We start from the raw sequence: 18994 nt of genomic DNA, 5'->3' as shown, positions 1-18994 counted from the left end.
ACAGAAGAAAAGTAAAATTATACATTTTACAGAGCAAATGTAGAAGATTAGAAAAGATTGGAAAGTAACATGTAGGTTAGAAGGAAATACTGAATTCAATTGCTACATCAAATTATAGTTTCATTTAGATTCAATAACCCCTTTAGCTTGAAACGTAGGGCCCAATCACACAGATAAACTTTAAAAGAAGAAAAGAATAAAGCACATTACAGTACACAGCAACATTTAAAAGGAGACCAATTAAAATGTTACAGCTCAGAGCCAGTGTCTCGGGACATGACTAATGAGTTTGGTTTACAAGAGTTTGTCAGTTTCCTGTTTTAATAGGCAGTTACATCTCTGAGTTACCCAACATGGCTCTCTGGGGAGCGTTCCCCTCAGCTCTTGGCTGGGACAGATGCTCAGGGTCACCAGCAAGGTGGTAGAGGGAGCCTCATCGGGGAAAACAGAAATGTTTCACGAACCAAGACTGAAGCCTTCAGTTTAAAACCGTGGCTGTATGAAAAGGCTGCCATCTGTGGCATAACCACATGAATATTTGTGGGCTTCAACACTTTGCTTCTGTCTGGACAGAGATTTTAGTTTCTTTAAGGGGGTTACCACAAAGCCCATGTTTTGTGAATACATGGGTGGCCTTTGCAGTGACTGAAACCAAGATAAGGTTATGCACAAAACCAACAAAAACAGCCACAGTCAAACACAATAATGCACACACAGTACACACAGAGGGGGCCTTCGCATGAGGAAATGAGAGGGTTTCACCTCCAGGGGCAAAACCAAACAGGGTCGGGGTCTGGGTCTGGCAGATTGTTTTCTTAAGTGTAAGGGTGCAAACGTCCAGAAATGTGCCAATGTGAGGAAAATGTCTCCCCATCTCAACACTGTCTCTACTCCCTTCCCCCTTGTCAGTTCCTGCCACAGCCCTTCCGCTTAATGTGTTTACCTTAAGCTCATTTGACTGCGGCCAAACTGCCCTTTTTTATTTAACCGGAGAAAGTTGGATTCCTGGCCTTTCTCCATCTCAGGCGGAACTAAACACTGGTCCCATAGGACTTGAGGAATGTTTAACAGGGACACTTGAGTCACAGTAATCTCAAATGCGGTAACAAGAGCAACAATTTGAGTAAAGATACAATGTTTAGCTGCAGAGGGGACTCTATTTTAGGAGGACGAAGTGTGTACCTGAAATAAAGACTGTAAATGCTGGAGAACTTATATTTGCATAGAAAGAAAAGGGGTTGTGTGTGTCTATCTGCTAAAGTGCACCCTCTGGCCAAATTTAACATGTGCTTCTTATCTGAGATAAGTTCATTTAATGTGTTGTGATTCCCAACAAGCTGAAGAGCAAACACTTACCTTTCAGTAAATCCTGGTTCTGACCTGTCCTAAGTATTTCATAAGCTTAACTCCCCTCAACACACAACTTGCAGCGCCGTGTCAGAGCGTGTCCCAGAGCAAACATGGCTCTTTCCTCAAGCAGCCAGATGCTTGGTTTCAGTGGAGTTACTGTACATTATTAAGTCATGATAGTTCAGGATTAGGGACAAACAAACAATGACTTCAAACTCTTCAGCTTCAGATCAAACAGATCCGTTTCACTTCAATATAATTCATTTGTGAAAATAAGTAAACTCCATGGCATTTAAGCCCAATACCTTGCAGCTTTTGGGTGGTTCAGGCCACCTTGAAACATTATAGAAATCTAAACACGATGGGGCAAATTCATCAGTCAAATGTGGCAAAAGTTGCACCATTAACCTCTAGCTATGGGAATCGTCTTTCAGTGAGTCAAATGGTAAAAAACAAAGTCAATATTGAGTGGAGATTTTACAGAGCAACTTAGTCAAACGGCGGTCCTGTAAAAATACTTCCAGTAAGCATGTGCTTCAGCGCCGCTCCCTCACATCTGGGCACGGTGGGCACAAAGGGCTGATTCAGTTAGGCCACAGTGGTAGTTATAGCCACAAACGGAGGTACTTTTCATATCAATTTTTCTGGACTGTGTTTAAATATTGGCTGTATTCAAGGTAGATCCCTTTGTAGTATTTAGCCACATGTAAGAGCTGTTATACCAGTGAGAATTAAGGAAATTGAATAAGAACTGGTAGAGCAGTCATTAGTCATTCACCTTTCTGATAACATCTGCAGGGTTAAAACCTCTGGGGGAGCCAGATACGTGAGAGCTGCCTCCTTGTGTACATACCCGATGTTATTTATTTCATGTCAGTGCAGTGTGCTCATACATCATCTAGCATTCTGTGACAGATGCTTTTGCTAGATATGTGTGACAGAGAAGCATTCAGCTTGTCAGTAGTTTGTCTTACTGGCTGAAGAATGACCACAGCACTGACTGGAGTACCTGTAAGAGGCTGGTGTGCAATTCATCAAAAGGCACATCAGGTACACTAGTTTCCATCAGGTTTGAGATGAAGTGCACAAGCAGGGCGTATCATAATGCAGTGATATTAATGGGAATATGAGGGTGCAGGTCTTTAATGTAATACTTTTACATTAAAGATTGTATCAATTGAATTGTATTATTATCCAGTGATTTTGGAGCATTACCTGTACTAGAGACTTAAAGTTCAGATACGGTATGCTGTTCTCTTGTGAGTCTCCTAGCCTTGCCCTGTCTGACTCTTACCAATGTTAATGGCTGTTTCCTGTTTGTCTCCTGTCAGGATCCAGATCTTGATGTCTGCCTTCATGAGAGTCTCAATGGTCTCAGGGACCTTATCCTGGAGCTTGTCCTCTATCGCTGTGGCTCCGAGCAGCTGCAGGTTCTGCACCAGGAATGAGGAAAAGACAGAGGGGGAAAAAGTCTATTAGAAAAAGTCAGTAAGTGGCTGTCACAACAGAGGAAGGCCTTTAAAACGTCATGTGTCAGAGAAACATGCGAGCCGGGATTGTGTCACTCATTCGGTGGCGTTTTGCCCTTCATCAGCTGCTCTTGTTTATCACCCAGAAAAACCACCACAGGCTTAAGAGGTTTTGGATCAGTTACTATGCCTCTGTGTGTGTGTTTGTGTGTGTGTGTGTGTGTGTGTGTGTGTGTGTGTGTGTGTGTGTGTGTGTGTGTGTGTGTGTGTGTGTGTGTGTGTGTGTGTGTGCAGCAGCAGACATGATCTCTCCCACACAAAAACACCCACAAAAAACTGGTGGTTGGTGCTTTTCTCAGGAAACCTGGTGGTTCTTTGGGGTTGGTTGTGGGCTCATATGGGCCCATCACAGGGCCACAGATTTGACAAGAGGCAGGGGTAGAGGGGAGACAGAAGCCAGCCACAGAGGAAAGGCAGGGAAAGCTGTTTAAGTTGTGACCTGAGCCATGCTGCATATACTTCTGTAGCTCTGTCCACTTGAATCATTCTTTAACCACACAGCACGGAAAACTTAACCTGGGGAAAGACATGACTACAGCTGATGAGTCCTCATTTGTCAGTTTGAAGTGAACTGTTCTGTTGTTCCTATGGTTGTTGTTTAAGTTATCAAGTTATACGTCTTTGTGGGTTATGAGAGAAAAAACACTTGGATCAGGATTTCAACCCCCAAGCCAGGGTGGGGTCATAACACCAGTGAACAGCCAGTAGATTGTGTCTGGTGTTAGTGTATCAACCACAATCTAAGGGGCTGTGCAGCTATAACTTTGCAAAATGAGGCTGAAGTGTAGGAGGCCATAAGAAAAGTCTGTTCAGTTACCCCTAGTTGGTTGAGCTAAAGTGCAAGTGGTTCAGAAATAATCTAAAAGCTTAAACCGAACCGTACATTTCATGAGAAACGTTTCGACCAAAGACTAGAGCAGGGTCACAAACTCTGCAGGATGATTCAGGGGATATGATCACTACACCAATTGATTATTAATGTAACTATAAAAAAAAGTATTCAGAATATTAAAGAATTAGATTATTATGTATCAAAAAAGTAAAATATCATGTCAATTCAGAATGCATTAACAAAGGAATTTAGTTAAAGAGTTTCTATCAAGGCTGAATAATATGCAATTTATCATATCTTAACATTTTCTGACAGTGATCACACTGGAGCATTTTGTTTGTGAGATGATGAAGGAGTAACTTCACGTTACGTATTTCACAGTGTTGGAACGTCTCTGTCTTTTAACTTTCACTGCAACTCCATTGTGCCCCCGTGTGGCATCACTGTGTGCATTTCTAACTATGGGTGGCCCTGAGCAGCAATGAACCCCAAACCCTGGCAGCATCAGTGCCATACTCTGCCCATTAAGCAATGCACATTACATTTTCCTCTCTGAAAGCTTTTATGTTTATTTCATGATTGATTGCGTCCATTTGTTTTGGGCAGCCAGGAGCAGCCATGAAGAACATGCCAAGTGGTTGATTTATGACTGTGGCTTCCTGTGTTTGACTAGCTCTTCCACATAGACCCACCTCACAGAAAACCAATTATCCCTGCTGGTGAAACCTTGAATCTCTCTAACACAAACATTTTTTTTTTAAACTTTCCCCCCCCCACTTTTCCAGGTGTGATTGTCCCCGTTAGTTACAGACATGTTTCTGCACACGAACAGAAATCCTATCAAAAAACTGTTTTGCATGAAACCTTGCAAGTAAATGCAGGAGGTAAGCAGATAAAGGCCTCTCACTTTTATTTCACAATGAAATGTGTGACAGCAGAACTACTTCAGTGAACATAGCGGGAAGCCATGGCATCAGGATCGGATAAAACACACACATTAGTTTTTCAGGTTGCAAACCTTTTCTATCAGTTCGTAGCTCTCCTCCAGTTTCAGGGATCGGTTCTGCAGGGAAGTGCAGGCTCTGTGGTGGATCTCCAGCCAGTGCTGATAGGATGACTCACTGACCTCTGACACAGCAAAGCACAGAGTGCGCAGCCCTGAAAGAGGAGAACACACTTACATTTCATGACTTCTTACCATTTGACATGATTTCTTGAAGGGATAGTTCAGATTTTTTTTAAGTAAGGTTATATGAGGTGCTTATCCATAGTCAGTGTATTAGCTACAGTAGATGGCCCCCAGTTTGGAGAGGCAGACAGTAGTAGTACAGAAGCTAAGCAATGTACTATTGTGGATGCAGGCAGCAGAAATGTACATCAATATCAGTATATGCTGTATTTAGAATATTTTCACCAACTGACCCTGCCTTTAGACCTTCCTTTGGACAGCCGTCTCCAATGGAAAAACATAGCAGTTAGATCAATCGTTGCTCTCTACAAAGCCACCATTGACAATAACTCAAAAACACAGGACTTTCTGGTGCAGCCTCCTTCTGTTAGTTTCTCTGTGTAATTGTGTGACTTGGGTGAATTCAAACAAACAACAAAGTCATACAATAATAGAAACAAACTAACCGATCAAGGGAGTGGTAGACCAACTCATGTTCTGTTAGGTAAAATTACTTTTTTTTTGTCAGAGGAGGCTTCTGGCTTTGAATATAGCATACCATTGAACTGATTTATGGTGGCTAAAATACATTCTGCCCCCTTTCACAACAGTATATTGCTTAGCTTCTGTACTGGTACTGTGGGCGTGGCAACCGCTACTGTAGGAAATATGGATAGTACCTCGTACAACTCTGATCACAGTGTTAATCACATCAATAATTGTGTTTTTCCAAATACCTGAATAGAATTAAGACTTGCAAATGACATTTAAGAGAGAGCAAACATGTTGTTATTAATAGTTCATTCTTCTTATCAGAAATATGAAGGAACTTGTGTTTCATTCCAGCCTGTCCAAATTGCAGTGACAGAAGATCCACAAAATCTGTCCTGAATTCTATATATAGCCTACATCAAATATTCCCAATGACATCATTTTATTGAAGCCTCACAAGGGGGCAGTATGAACACAGAACTAAAAGGAGCGTTCCTGATCTTGTTACTTTCAGCTCCACTGCTTAAGATTAATAATACTTCAACATACTCACACAAGGATTTACTAAACTACTTCTGCTGCAGCTAATGATGATCAAGTGATTAAAATGATCAGATAGAAATGCGGAATGCGTCCTGAAAGATGTTTAACTTTTGGCAGACAGGGGGCGATGTTTGTCCACTCACCCTCAGTGGCAAACTGTTCCAGGTGCTTCAATGTGATCTCTTTGTACCTCGAGCTGTCTGCCAGGCGGTCATAGATCACTGTGTCCTAAAAGACAACAAACAAACACTCATTGGTTATTGATACCCAGAGTGGAAAGAAACAAGCCTCCTGGACTTTGGCTACTGATCAAATGGGTGGATGCAGCCATTTCTGTTTCTACTCAGATTCACCGAAAAAGCTTTGAGTACTGAAATAGCAGTTAGAGAGGAATTCATGAATCCACAACAAATCTATCTGGACCCTGTAATGGATACTCTGCGGGTAATGTAATTGGAATTTCGCTGTATTCGTATAGTGACAATAAAGTCTATATCATATCATGTGTGCGTGGAAACATAAAAAACAACAATTTAAGAAGCATCTAACTAAAATCAAATAAAATCCATTCATTGGTATTTGTCTATTTTACAAACATCCTTGTTGATATCCTTATCATATTATCACAAAATAATATTTTGACAAGGAAAAATAAGACATAAGCACCAAACCTGCTAAGAGAAAATGACACATTTGTTTGGTATATATATATATATATATATATATATATATATATATATATATATATATATATCTTTACATCCAACACAATAAGAGTGTGTGTATAAAAAACCTATACGGAGTGATGACTCATTGTGTAAAACTGTCACTAACCTTCTGCTTTGAAAAGCCTTGCAGGCCAGATCATAGCAGAATATAGAGCAACATGTTCCCCACTCATTAAATCTGCACTAAAAAATATTACACATTACATGTACTGTGGAGTGAGGCTGGTCTGGTAGCTGCGTGCCTTCAAGAGGTATATAATCTTTGTATAAGCTTTATTTTATGGCCACACCTATGTTTAAATTACGGGGATCTCGCTTTAAGCTGCTGCTCATTGGATACAATTCCTGACAAGAGCGAGGGGCAATGAGGAGAGGAGAATTTTCAACATTGGTGTGTGTGTGTGTGTGTGTGTGTGTGTGTGTGTGTGTGTGTGTGTGTGTGTGTGTGTGTGTGTGTGTGTGTGTGTGTGTGTGTGTGTGGTGATGATGGCGATGAGCTGTTGGCGTTGCCATGGAGAGAGACAGACACTCACAGCTCCTTTGCAGTAGAGGCGGATCTTCCCAGATGGGGTGCGCATGATGACTGACATCCTCTTCCTCGTGCTGTGAGAGAAAAAGGCAAAGAAGAAAAGAGGGTGGAATAAGGAGAGAAAGCAGGTGAGATAAATCCCACTTCAAGGTGTAATAGACACCACAGCAAATTATCAAGTAGGGTATGAGCTAGCATATGTCTGCTAAAAATAGAAATCACAGACGTGGGTAACGAGATATAACACCTAAGTCACACAAAGAATTAGAACAAATCCTACTGGTAAAAGAAAGATGATGAAATGATGTTAATACAGCAAATAGCATAATTTGTGCACATCTACCCAACAAATTACATACAGCAGTTGTACACATAATACCTATAGGGAATAATAATGCTGTTATCATTAGTTTACCTTGTAAACTCCAGCACATGAAGTAGTTCATACTTCTCCTCTGTTCCAGGCTAAAAACCAAAGAGACAGACTCGTCAACATACTCCAAAAGGACACATTTCAAGCCCAGTCCTCTCCTGAGAGACAACTTATCTTAAGTAGCACAAGCCACCCCACTCAAATCAGCCTTAATTGCACTTTAAATGTGTTTATCACTTGCCTGCACTGAGCTGATGGAGGGAGAATAACAAGGTAGAATTCAATTAACTTCCTTAATTGTAGAGACCGCAAGGTACAAGACAGAGTGATTAAATAGATGCTGAGAGCTTTAGAAGGCATAATAAAGGCTAGGAAATAGGACAACTATCCTGGAGACAAGATGTTCTCAGCAGAGGAAAAATTATTTTAAAATGGTTTTGGCCTTTCTGCCTCCTTGAGTGCAATTGTCAGGTTAGCCAATTAAAGGAACAACAGGATGAGTGACCTTAGCTTTGGAGAGGACACAGGATATAAAAGGCTGAGTTCTTGTTGCCATTATGCATATTTGTTTTAGTTCAAGGACTGTTATGGAACATCTGAGTCAAATAAAACAAAAGAGAAAAAAAAACAGAGAATGAATTACTTAACTGATAGATATACTTCAGATTTTAGAAACACTACAAGATCTTGGGGGGAAAAATTGGGATGTGTTGTGTGGTTAATGGAATAGTTCAACATCACTCTCCATACAGCATGTATGACTCTGCTGTCATCATCTGCTGTCACTTCACCTAGCAATTTTTAGTCTTATTTTTCTATTTCTATATTATTTTAGTTTGTATATACCTCTTATTATGTATTTACTGGATTGTCTCTATTTATCTGATTAAATTATATTATTTTATAAGCATGCAAGATTTAAAAAACAGGATTAAGTATAATTTGTTTACCTCATGTACTTGTTACTGAACGACACTGATAATTCTTTGGTTGATGCAATTTGCTATTTGTTTTAATTATGCTCCTTATCTCATTTGTCAACAGTTGTTTTTAACTATTGCTGTTTTGTGCTTTTATATGAAATGTTGTGCTTTTGTGTGAAACATTTATAATGCCAAAGGAATATTAATATTACCATTGAGGAAAAAAGGTTTAAACACGTTTTTTTTTTTTTTTTTTTTAAATCGGTAGCATTGCTGTCCTTTAGCCTGCTGCAACACCAAATGTCCGCTGTGAGGATCAATAAACGGTGTATGTCATCTTATGTTATGTAGATAAAGCCAGTAGTCGGTTAGCTAAGCTTTGCATAAAGGCTGGAAACTGGAGGAAATGCCGAGTCTGGCTCCGTCCAAAAGGTAATAAAATCTGCCAGCAGCTCTTAAACTCAATAATTAACATGTCTAGTTAGTTAAATCTGTACAAGTGTACGTCTAAAATCAATAATTCACTGTTCCACTGGGGCTACCTAAGCAAAGCAGCTGTTGGCTATAGCTTCATAATTATTGTACAGACCTGAGATTGCCATCTGTCTTATAATATAACTCAGTAAGAAAAGCACATTTTCCATCACGGGAAAAATATTCCTTTAATAAATTACAATCAAAAAAGGTCAAAACTCTTCACATGTAGGGTAAAAGCAATGTCCTTTTGTTACACATGTTGTGCAATGTTTTGCCTCTCGTTATTACACAGTCACATTCACCTTTTATGTCTGCTAGTTTTTCCTCAGTCCCTGTTTGTATCTTTATTCATTGTTGTTAGTATTGAAATAAAGTCATGCATCGCTATGTGTGTGGCTGGGAGAGGGGTGTATTGTGTTAAACACTTTGTGTTACATTATATTAGTATGAAAAGTGCTATAAAAATAAAGTCTGATTGATTGACATAGGAAACAGTGAGACATTATTGAAATTTCACCACATATATTACATTCATTCCTGTACTTGGATTAAGTCAATACCCTTGTTGTTAGTGTTGCACAAACATCAGTGTGTCTCGTAGTTTGTGAATCTTCTATTCTAGGTTGAGGTCACACTAGACCACCATGACACTCATGTGAAATATTAAGTGGATACATCCATCAGCACAATAGCATCAATGCCGTCATTAAACGTGTCCAACTTACCATTTCCACAATGACGCTGTCCGGGGTTCTACCAGAAAACACAAAGCCAAGGTTTCGTGCTGCTCTCACCAGAGCTCCTTCATCTTCAAAGCAAACAGAAACCCAACATGTTATAAATGTAAACACACATAAAGCTGTCTCAAGATAACCTTGATTTGAACCTGGCATTCATGAGAAGAACCATGTTCACATTTAGTGCATGAAACTAGTTCATCAGCACATTTTCACAATGGGGGCAGTGACTGAGAGCTGTGGACCAGGTAGCTACAGCTAGCATGAGGACGCTGCAGGGCGAGAAAAAGCTCTTCGCTTGTTTTTTTACAGTTCACTTAACTACCCTTCTCTCTGCAGTTATTCCCCATTCTGCTTCAAACCCCAAAGCTCCATAAGAGCATGATTGTGCTAAGCAATCAGGCAAAAAAAAAGGTCATCTCTCTTATCAAGAGCAAAATGTAAGAGACGAAGCATTGCTTTGTAGAATGATTATGAAACCATTTGACACAATCAATATGTATTCATTATGTGTGCATTTATTCCTTCAATATTAAAGTAAATATAGGTCCCCTTTACTTCTGCATTTGCTAACATTACTGATGTAATGTAGTGGTGTAAAGAATCAGGACACACTTATAATTTAGTTGCAGCTTAGTGTTTGTTAATACACTGAAAGGCTTGTCAATCAATTTGGCATTAACATCTTTGTGTGTAAATATGTTTTTCCCATGAGAGCTACTTCTTTGTTTACATTTGGATCACAGATTCATGCCTTGAAGCAAAGTGACATTTTCAGAGTTCATTAGGATGGCTTTTATTTTCAGGACATTTACATAGTGTTGCTAGGGGCAACCACTAAGTCTAAGTGGTGAAGCCATTGCGTAAATGCCTTAAGCTCCAGTCATTCTTGTAAATTACAAAAGGCACCACATTTTAAGCGTCTCCGAAGTTAACTTTACCTCATCTAATGGCAGTGATTTCGTGGAGTTAAAAAGAGTGATGTTTAAGGGCATGTTTTCTTGATTGGCAGGTGTTTTATCACTTCTGTTAATGTGATAGACTGAGGGATCAAAGGGAAGCTCAAAGAATTCAAGTGACACACACCATGCATTCTGTAAACAGGATATTTTATTATTATTGGTGTCTTTATGAAATACTGCTACCCGGAGGCTTTAGCCATGTGTTCTACTTGCAAAGACAGAGGTCACTAGATGGAAAATTAAATATTCAAGGACGCCGCATCATTGATCAAAAGCACCTGGAACCACAACCAGCTAGAATCACCCAGAGCTGCAGCATTTGCAAACTCAGTTTCAGTTCAACATGCGTCGCCCAGGAGCAAGAAACAGCTGCAGCATTTCGGAATTCCAAATAAAAAGCAATAATAAAAAAGTGCCACCTACAGGCAAGTAACACTTTACACTTTAACATGCCTGCCCAAAACTAAAGGGTTTTCTTACTTATATTTGATCGTTATGATAAATATCTGTACAATAATCCTGGGTGATGTTGAAATTATGCATTTAGCTTATGCACGAAATTGACTATGAACACTTCAGCTGTAATGAATAGTACAATGGTAAATTACAGATTGTTTAATTTCTACAAAACTAATATGTCAAGTCTGTAAGAAAGACGTGCTTTTAGTTTTAGGTTTTTTGATCTCTTTGGAGCCTCCTCACACTAGTCCCACATTTAAATGCATGCACACACATCACAAATGTGATAATACCAGGGCAGTATACTGTAAACATGGAATCAGTATTCCACTAGCTGTGTTGATGAAGGTGTGATCTACCTGGAGATGCAGCCTGGTAGATGATTTTTCCATCTGTGTGCTCAGGGACTGCAGTGTGACAGATGGCCATCATGGTCATGAACTCCAGGATGACAGCAGCTGTAGGCTACAGGAAGTGGAAAGGGAACTTTTTTACTTTTGATTTTCTGTAATAAAATAATGTCACAACAAAACAGAAACAAAACACTGAGAAAGACATTGATGATACCATAGGACGAGAAAGCAATGACAGAGTGGACAATTTGATAGACTGATCAACTGGCATCTGATGTGTCAGAACTGCTACAACGGACAGTCATTGCATGCGAGTGCAGCCACATTAACGGATAACTTCTCTTCATAAATATACATACTGTAGATTTGCTTGTAGCATTTGTTTCAACATTAAAAAATCCAAAACTAGAAGTCCGTCTAAATTAACTCCATATATTATTGTTCAAAGCCACTTTGGGGTTGTCCGTTTCTACCACACATGTGGCTACAATATCCACCAGTCAGGTCCAGGTGGACTAATGAGTGCTGGCAGGATCCCACACACATGTGCATGCAATATAAATGTGCTTCAGTAAATGAAAAATAGCTTAACCTACACACTGAGGGCATTTGACATTAATGAGGGGAAACGTATGACTAACTAGCCGAGGGGTACACTCGGACAGGCATCTGCTGAGGCTCCTGTCTGAGGCTGCAGGACCACCAGCCTCTAGTCAGTGAGGCAGAGATATCAGCCACCTCCAGGGCCACACCAGGCCTGAATCATACAGCACACTGTAATGAGGCTGCTGATGGTTGTTAAATACCAGTTCAATAGCAGATTAAGATCATGTTATATAACTCACCAACAATGACCCTAGGACGACAGAGACTCTACAGCAGATGCAACCATATATATATATCCCGCGCTGTGCATTGTTGAGTACTTAGTCAAAAACATCTGCTGTTTTCTTTGCTCTGGCCACACACACACACACACACACACACACACACACACACACACACACACACACACACACACACACACACACACACACACACACACACACACACACACACACACACACACACACACACACACACACACACACACACACACACAGTTGTTAAATTTGTTTTTTCTGTTGGCCTTGGCAACCCTGATGAGAGATATCCAACAGGGAACAAAGGAGCAAATGAATGGAAGGGGGAGGGTAAATCAAAGGGCCTCTTGTAAATGAAAGTACACAGAGTCTATTACAGTCCAGGTGGCTGTGAGCGCCCTTCTGCCTTCTAGCAGCATGCTAATCTGGTCTGGCTTGACAGGTATCCTCTGAAGGACATGTCAGTGTGTGTGCCTGTCTTGGCTCCTATATCTCTATCTTTGGAGGAGCCGGTGGAGTTTTAGACACTGAGAGTAAGGGCAGTATTTGAAAGGGGCTATTTTCAAAAGGTTTTCCACTTGATTATAGGGCTTCTGTTTAAAATGAAGTGCTGGTTAAATTTACAGTCGGGGTTGGTGTTTGGCATACGGTTTGGATTTTTTTTATCTCTGGTGTTTGCCTTGTAACCTAAAGGTTACGATAAGCATCCCGGAAGTCAGTGAGCGAAGGAAAAACCCATAAAACCCAATTTACACTTCAGTTTCAACACATTTAACGACCAAGACATTTTAAATTAATATGCTTTAGATGTGCTGGTAGGCAGACTTATTTTAACCCATGGACACAGGCAGGTTTCCCCTTGCTTCCCTAATGCTAAGCAAAGCAAACAGTCTCCCAGATTGATATTGAACCGACAAGTTTGATAATGGTCTCATCATTCCTTTAAGGTTATGGCCACTAAGCTAATGAATGCATTATGTCAATGAGGGTCCTCACAAGCAACAATGTGTGCTTGCTATCCAGGATGGTGGAAATCTAGGCAGAGCACAGGGCATGTTGTGAGCTTTACTCGGATGGTACAATTAGAAGTGACAGCTAATACTGTGCTTCCAGCTGTCAACCCCACTGACTCCTGGGTAATCTGTGTCACGACATCAGTGACGGACCCTCATCACTTCAGACATGGCCAGTGTGGAAAAAGTTGAAGGGTCAAGGGAAATTGAAGCAGATCGCTCGCATGAGTGAGCGAGCAAACAAACACCCACGAAGGCTGCTGAAGCTCTGCGGGCGGAGAACATGTCCAGTGACTCAAGAGAACATGAAAAGCACTAGAGGGGATGTATATTTTTGTCAGCACTGTTAATTTCCCTCTCCTCTAGTCTCCCATCCCCCTCTCCACACTACTCCAACAAATAGCCTGCAGTGATGCAAAACTGTTGTTAATGATAAGGATTAGTAATATTTAAGTAAGAAAACATCAGCCACAAGGACAACGTGTTTGAAATGTGAGAATAAGGGTGGAGAAAGCCTTGATGCATTGAAGGTTAAATCTTCTCTTGTATATTTAAAGGATGGTCAAGTTTAAAGGTGTTGGAAGGTGGGTTTTGTTACCTGTGGACAGAGCAAAACTTCCTCCTGTTTTTAGATGTTATGCTATGCTAAGCTAAGAGTCAGCTGGCTGTAGGTTCATATTTACCATACAAATATGAGTGATCTTACTATTTTAATAGCAGTGTCTTCGAGAGTTAAGACACGTAACAGGAGTCTTGTTATAAAATAAAAGGTGACCAGGAGAAGGAAAAACAATGACTCACAAAAAAGTGCTACAATATTAAGACATCCATCATCAACAAATCAGGATTTCAACAACAACACAATGGATCAATCGTAAGCAAAATCATTTCCAGAAATGTGATTTTGTTTGTTCAACACTATAATTAGCAGTGGGCGGCGGGGTTATCAATGTGAAACTAAAGCAGATCCTAGACAGACTCAATGTTTGGAGATTCTGCTGTCATAAAGTAAACATCACAGTGGAATTACTACTTCCCCTGGGTGGTGATACTGTACGTAATTAGATGTGACATTCTGCCTCCCCCACGCTGTTCTGCTCCTGTGACTCAACCAGCCAATCAATCACAGTTTTCAAGCATTCCGTTACCACAGGTGGCCTTTACTGCTCCTTATAAAGTCCTGTGACAGATCCCAAATACATGTTCAAGTCCATATTTTGAGACAAATGCACAAATGTTAAATATTAGATTTTCTTACGTAGTTTTTTGGGCAGTTCGCACTAATGTAATCACTCTAAAGCCGTCCAGACTTGAGTTAAGCAAATAAGCAGGTATTCATCCTGTCAGAATAAGCTAATTAGCTCGTCTGCCTGCGTGCGTGTTTAGAATGTCAAGTAAAATAAATAGAATTCCAACTCTCCGCAGGATTTTAATCAAACTGCTATTAAAGAAGATTCAGCCAATTTATCTGTCAAAAACTGTGAAACATCAAAACAACATCGTCATTTCACTATTTTTTTAAAAAGTTCATTACATCACTAAGGTTCACGTAAATTGGCAAGAAGACCTTATACAACCACACACAATTAGATCCAAAATTCTTCTTAGTTTTGAGCTAAACAGCAGCAGTCTCTGCAGGCAGGTGGCGGGGAACCCTGACTTTACTTACATGATTACTTTGGAGGTTTTCCAGTAAGCTTGGGTCATTAAATCCCTCCTCTTCAGATGAGTGTGTGCTGTGGCTGGAAAGAAGAGATGGAGAAGTCAAAAAGTCAGAACGGCACCGACAGCAAACTAGAACATGTTGTCAGAGATTAATAAAGAACACATGATCAATCTGCATCATGATCATCAGAGCATATTCTGAACAGGAGTTCAAATACAAGTACAAAATTGTACTACGATCTGACAATTAGCATGGCAAAAGAGTTCCTTGTGTACCAACAGCCAAAGTACGTTATGATTTCCCATAACATTTAAAACAAATGCTCTCTAGTGAATTGGCTAACAGTGTGCAGCATGACAAGCAACGGCACACAGTATTCTTGATACAGCCTAAAGATAAAACTGTAGCCAACGATTATTTTCACTGTTGATTTGTCTGCTGATTATTTTCTCAAGCTGTAGGTGACAAATTAAAATGTGTTTATCTGACCAACAGAAAACTCCCACCCAAAATATCCTATATGACGAGAAACCAAAAGCTGGAACCAGCAAATGACAAAAAAAAGCTAAATCAATTATCAAAATCGAATCAAATAATTTTCTGTTGATCAACTAACAAATAAGTGACTTTTTCAGCTCTATGTGAAACTAATGTACGCCACAAAACAGATCGCAAAATGGTAAACTGCCAGTACTCTGTGTCAACAATGTTGACATTTGCTGAGAAAACGGTGTCAACTGCAATACACACACAATGCAAATGCAGGTCTCCTAGATCTCCTTGGGTTTAGTCATGTGATGCAGAGTGTGGCTGTTTGGGATTCTGTCCAAGAATATCATCCAGCAAAAAAAAAAAAATATATATATATATACATATATATATACACACAGTACATATAAACTCCCGTCTCTCATTCCATAAATAATAAATTGTGTTTATGTGCTTTAGAAATTAGACAATACAAGAGGAATTACTTTCAGGGACAAAGCAGGCAGACTGAATTTCTGGCAGAGAAAAGAGGCCATATTACTCATTCACCAATCAATGCCAAACCCTAATAAATTACTGGAAAAACAATTAGTCTCTCATTCTTGCACCAGAATTGTTTTTGTTAGTGGCAAGATGCAAAATGATTCAATATTTTTCATTCCATTAGGAATATAACAAAATTTAAAAATAATTACACAATCAACAACATAAAGTCATGCTGAACTGAAAAAGAACAAAAAACAGATTTGGGATTGCAGAGAAGACATTTTCATTGATAAAAAGGGAAACAATGTTTTGTATGATCCCTCTAACAGTGATTTTGTATATAACTACCAGCCTCTTGCTGGCCGTCCAGTATGGATCGATTCTGTGATAAATAGAGACCTATAGATCAGGTAGACAGCAGCTTTGTTTGTGGCACTGGGGCTTGATAGAAACGTTAGCGAGGCTGCCATTAGCAACCATAAGTCTTTCTAATCCCACAGGATACACTGTTCGGATTCCTAAGAGCCAAACCGTAATACTCCCATCTGCTGCACAGCAAATAGAGGTTTTGGAGGAAAGAAATATAGGGAAAATAAAAGCAAAGCCATCAAACAGCAGGGCTGGGTTCGATATTGGTTTACACCTACGTAGATTCACTGGAGGTTAGGGAAATGTATCACACTTGCAGACATTATTAAAATATGTCGGGGAGAAATCGGTCTGCATTTCTAAACCCGCCACACTGTAAACACACACTGAGGATAGTGAATGTTTCAGCTAAAAAGCTGAATGTTTTGTATCATCATTTCTACATGTATGTATCTAAGCTACATTTTTCAAATAATTTGTATTATAAAAATATCCTACGGAGATTGAAAAACTACAGTGTCTTTGTAAGAAAATCAATGGAGTCATTATTACTGTCTCCAACCCTTGGACAGGTAAGGAAGCCCTAAGCTTTTCTCTACTGCAGGAGCAGCAGAGTTGGCTACGTCGACCGTCATGATGACATTTCTGATGAACGGGGCTGGGTGTGGAGGCAGTTCAGTTATTGATTATCTGCCGGCACATAGTTCCTGTCACTATGGGAACAAGGGTGCTGGCTGTTCACAGTCAATAGATGGGAACTAGTTCCTGATCAAACCTGTGACACATATACTGTCCTGGAAGAAATACATTCACCTGTGTCAAGATGGCTGTGTTTGACCCTGGACTGTGAAAGGTTGATTTACATCAACCCCCATTTAAAAAGTGAACCATGGGATGAAGACTGATCCAGAACTGGTTTGGTTTTATGTTTTATATCTATCATCAAGCAACATTACAAAAAAAAAAAAAACACACACACATTAGTGGTTCCTTGTTCCTGTATCGCATAGCTATTTTGTGCAGAATTAAACCTTGAACTTAGTTGTGAGAAAAAAAAGGCAGCAGAAAGGGACATGCCTTCATGGAAGCTGGCAACTTCCTTTAGAGCAGCAAGATTCAACAATTTGGCATTAACAAACAATCCTCCATGCAAAATGGATGAGACACGCCCATGCTGTTCCTGCAGATCTCAACACTGTAGCAGCCTTAGTCATAACACGGCATACAGTAAAGGCTTGGTCTGACAAACCTGAATATACACGTGCCTTTGAAGCCACAAAGCATAACCACCCTGAATTCAATAGTACTGTCACAACATATGCTAGAACATTTGTTTAAGGCCGTTCCTTCATGTCGACAGATAAACACAGAGAATCAAGAGCCACAGTCACATACGACACGTCCAGAGTGTACTCCACGCACAAACAACAGCAAAACACACATTGAGGTATTGTGTTCAAAGTCACGATTTCCACAAGGCAAGGCAGTACCAATACATCACAGAAGCGAGGAGCGACACCCAGTCATCTTACCAGTCGTCCTCTGCAAAACTACCCTCCTCAGCCTCAGGGACGTGGCTGTTGGAGAAAAAATTATCTTGAAGACAAAGTCTACTGTTAACATGTTTTGTGAAAGTACAGACGCCAGGATTGGATTAAGGATGGGTTTGTTTATGAGTCGGCAGGTGTTAGAGTATGATAGGTCAGATGCCGGGAAGGACTAGCTGAGATGTAGTGGGTGTTAAGCAGTGATTATAACATAAGCATTTATATGACGCTGCTGTCATGTCTATTCACTAGGAGCCAGTTAGCTTAGCGCAAAGATTGGAAAGAGGGGCAAACAGCTACTCACACTCTAGCCAAATGAAAAATACACTCTACAGCTCAGAATTAAAAACGTTAAATCATATGTTTGTTTTATCGTGCAAAAAATAAAGCGTATAATCCTTGGTTAAAGTTGCAGGAAAATAGTCCAGTACATAACTCATTTTTACACGACTGTTGTTGTACAAAGGAAACAAACCAAGTATCATGTCTTTGACAGCATATTTCCGTGGTGCTGGTAGGTTATAATTGTAAGCATGTGATTCAGATTATTTTAGAGGGACAAGAGAATATGTTGCAACAAAAATGTTTTGGACCATTATGCACTTATAAAGATAAAAATGCTAAAACTGATACTGAAAAGTAGAGTTATAACACATTAAAGCTATTTCATGGAGGACAATGTTTTAATAAAAATGTCAACAAATTAGAGGGGGAAAATAAATCTAAGGAATATATGAAGGTTTTGGAATAATCTTGTAGTAAGAAGTCTTCCTCTCTGGTTCCTATTCAGGCAACACCATGAACTACAGCTGCAACTGAATGTGCCACTGAACAGCTGAACGTGAGCATGATGTGATTATTTTCAAAGCACCAATGAATGCAGCAATGAAAACAACAATGTTTCAAACTATAAATGTGGTCAGAGTGCAAACCGCTCATAAATGAGGCAACAAATTAACTGCAGAGCAGCGATTTGTTAACTGTAAGGAGTACAGCCGACCAGATGACATGATTCACTGAACATAACGCCTCTCCATTTCATTCATGCTATGAGTTTAGTCAGCCTTTTACCTTTAGTCAGGCAGCATTGTAGTCATCTGCAATTT

General features: G+C 39.9%; 1 protein-coding gene across 3 annotated transcripts in view; it reads right to left on the bottom strand.

Moving 5' to 3' along the window:
* Positions 1 to 18994, bottom strand: part of atp8a1 (ATPase phospholipid transporting 8A1) — a 98029-nt gene that overhangs the window by 38139 nt on the left and 40896 nt on the right. For 2 of the 3 annotated variants that reach the window (XM_084010079.1, XM_084010080.1), the window contains exons 15-23: positions 17874 to 17918; positions 15001 to 15073; positions 11462 to 11567; positions 9670 to 9752; positions 7587 to 7636; positions 7176 to 7245; positions 6058 to 6142; positions 4730 to 4869; positions 2645 to 2783 (exon numbers count right to left, since the gene is read on the bottom strand). In XM_084010079.1, the coding sequence (XP_083866205.1) occupies positions 2645 to 2783; positions 4730 to 4869; positions 6058 to 6142; positions 7176 to 7245; positions 7587 to 7636; positions 9670 to 9752; positions 11462 to 11567; positions 15001 to 15073; positions 17874 to 17918 (791 nt within the window). The remainder of the gene's footprint in view (positions 1 to 2644; positions 2784 to 4729; positions 4870 to 6057; positions 6143 to 7175; positions 7246 to 7586; positions 7637 to 9669; positions 9753 to 11461; positions 11568 to 15000; positions 15074 to 17873; positions 17919 to 18994) is intronic. The other variant, XM_084010081.1, reaches the window with a different exon arrangement.

Source organism: Eutrigla gurnardus (assembly GCF_963514095.1).
Source record: "Eutrigla gurnardus genome assembly, chromosome: 5".
Taxonomy (NCBI): Eukaryota; Metazoa; Chordata; class Actinopteri; order Perciformes; family Triglidae; genus Eutrigla; species Eutrigla gurnardus.
Note: the sequence above shows the minus strand (reverse complement) of the source record. Positions and strands in the feature narration are given on the sequence as shown.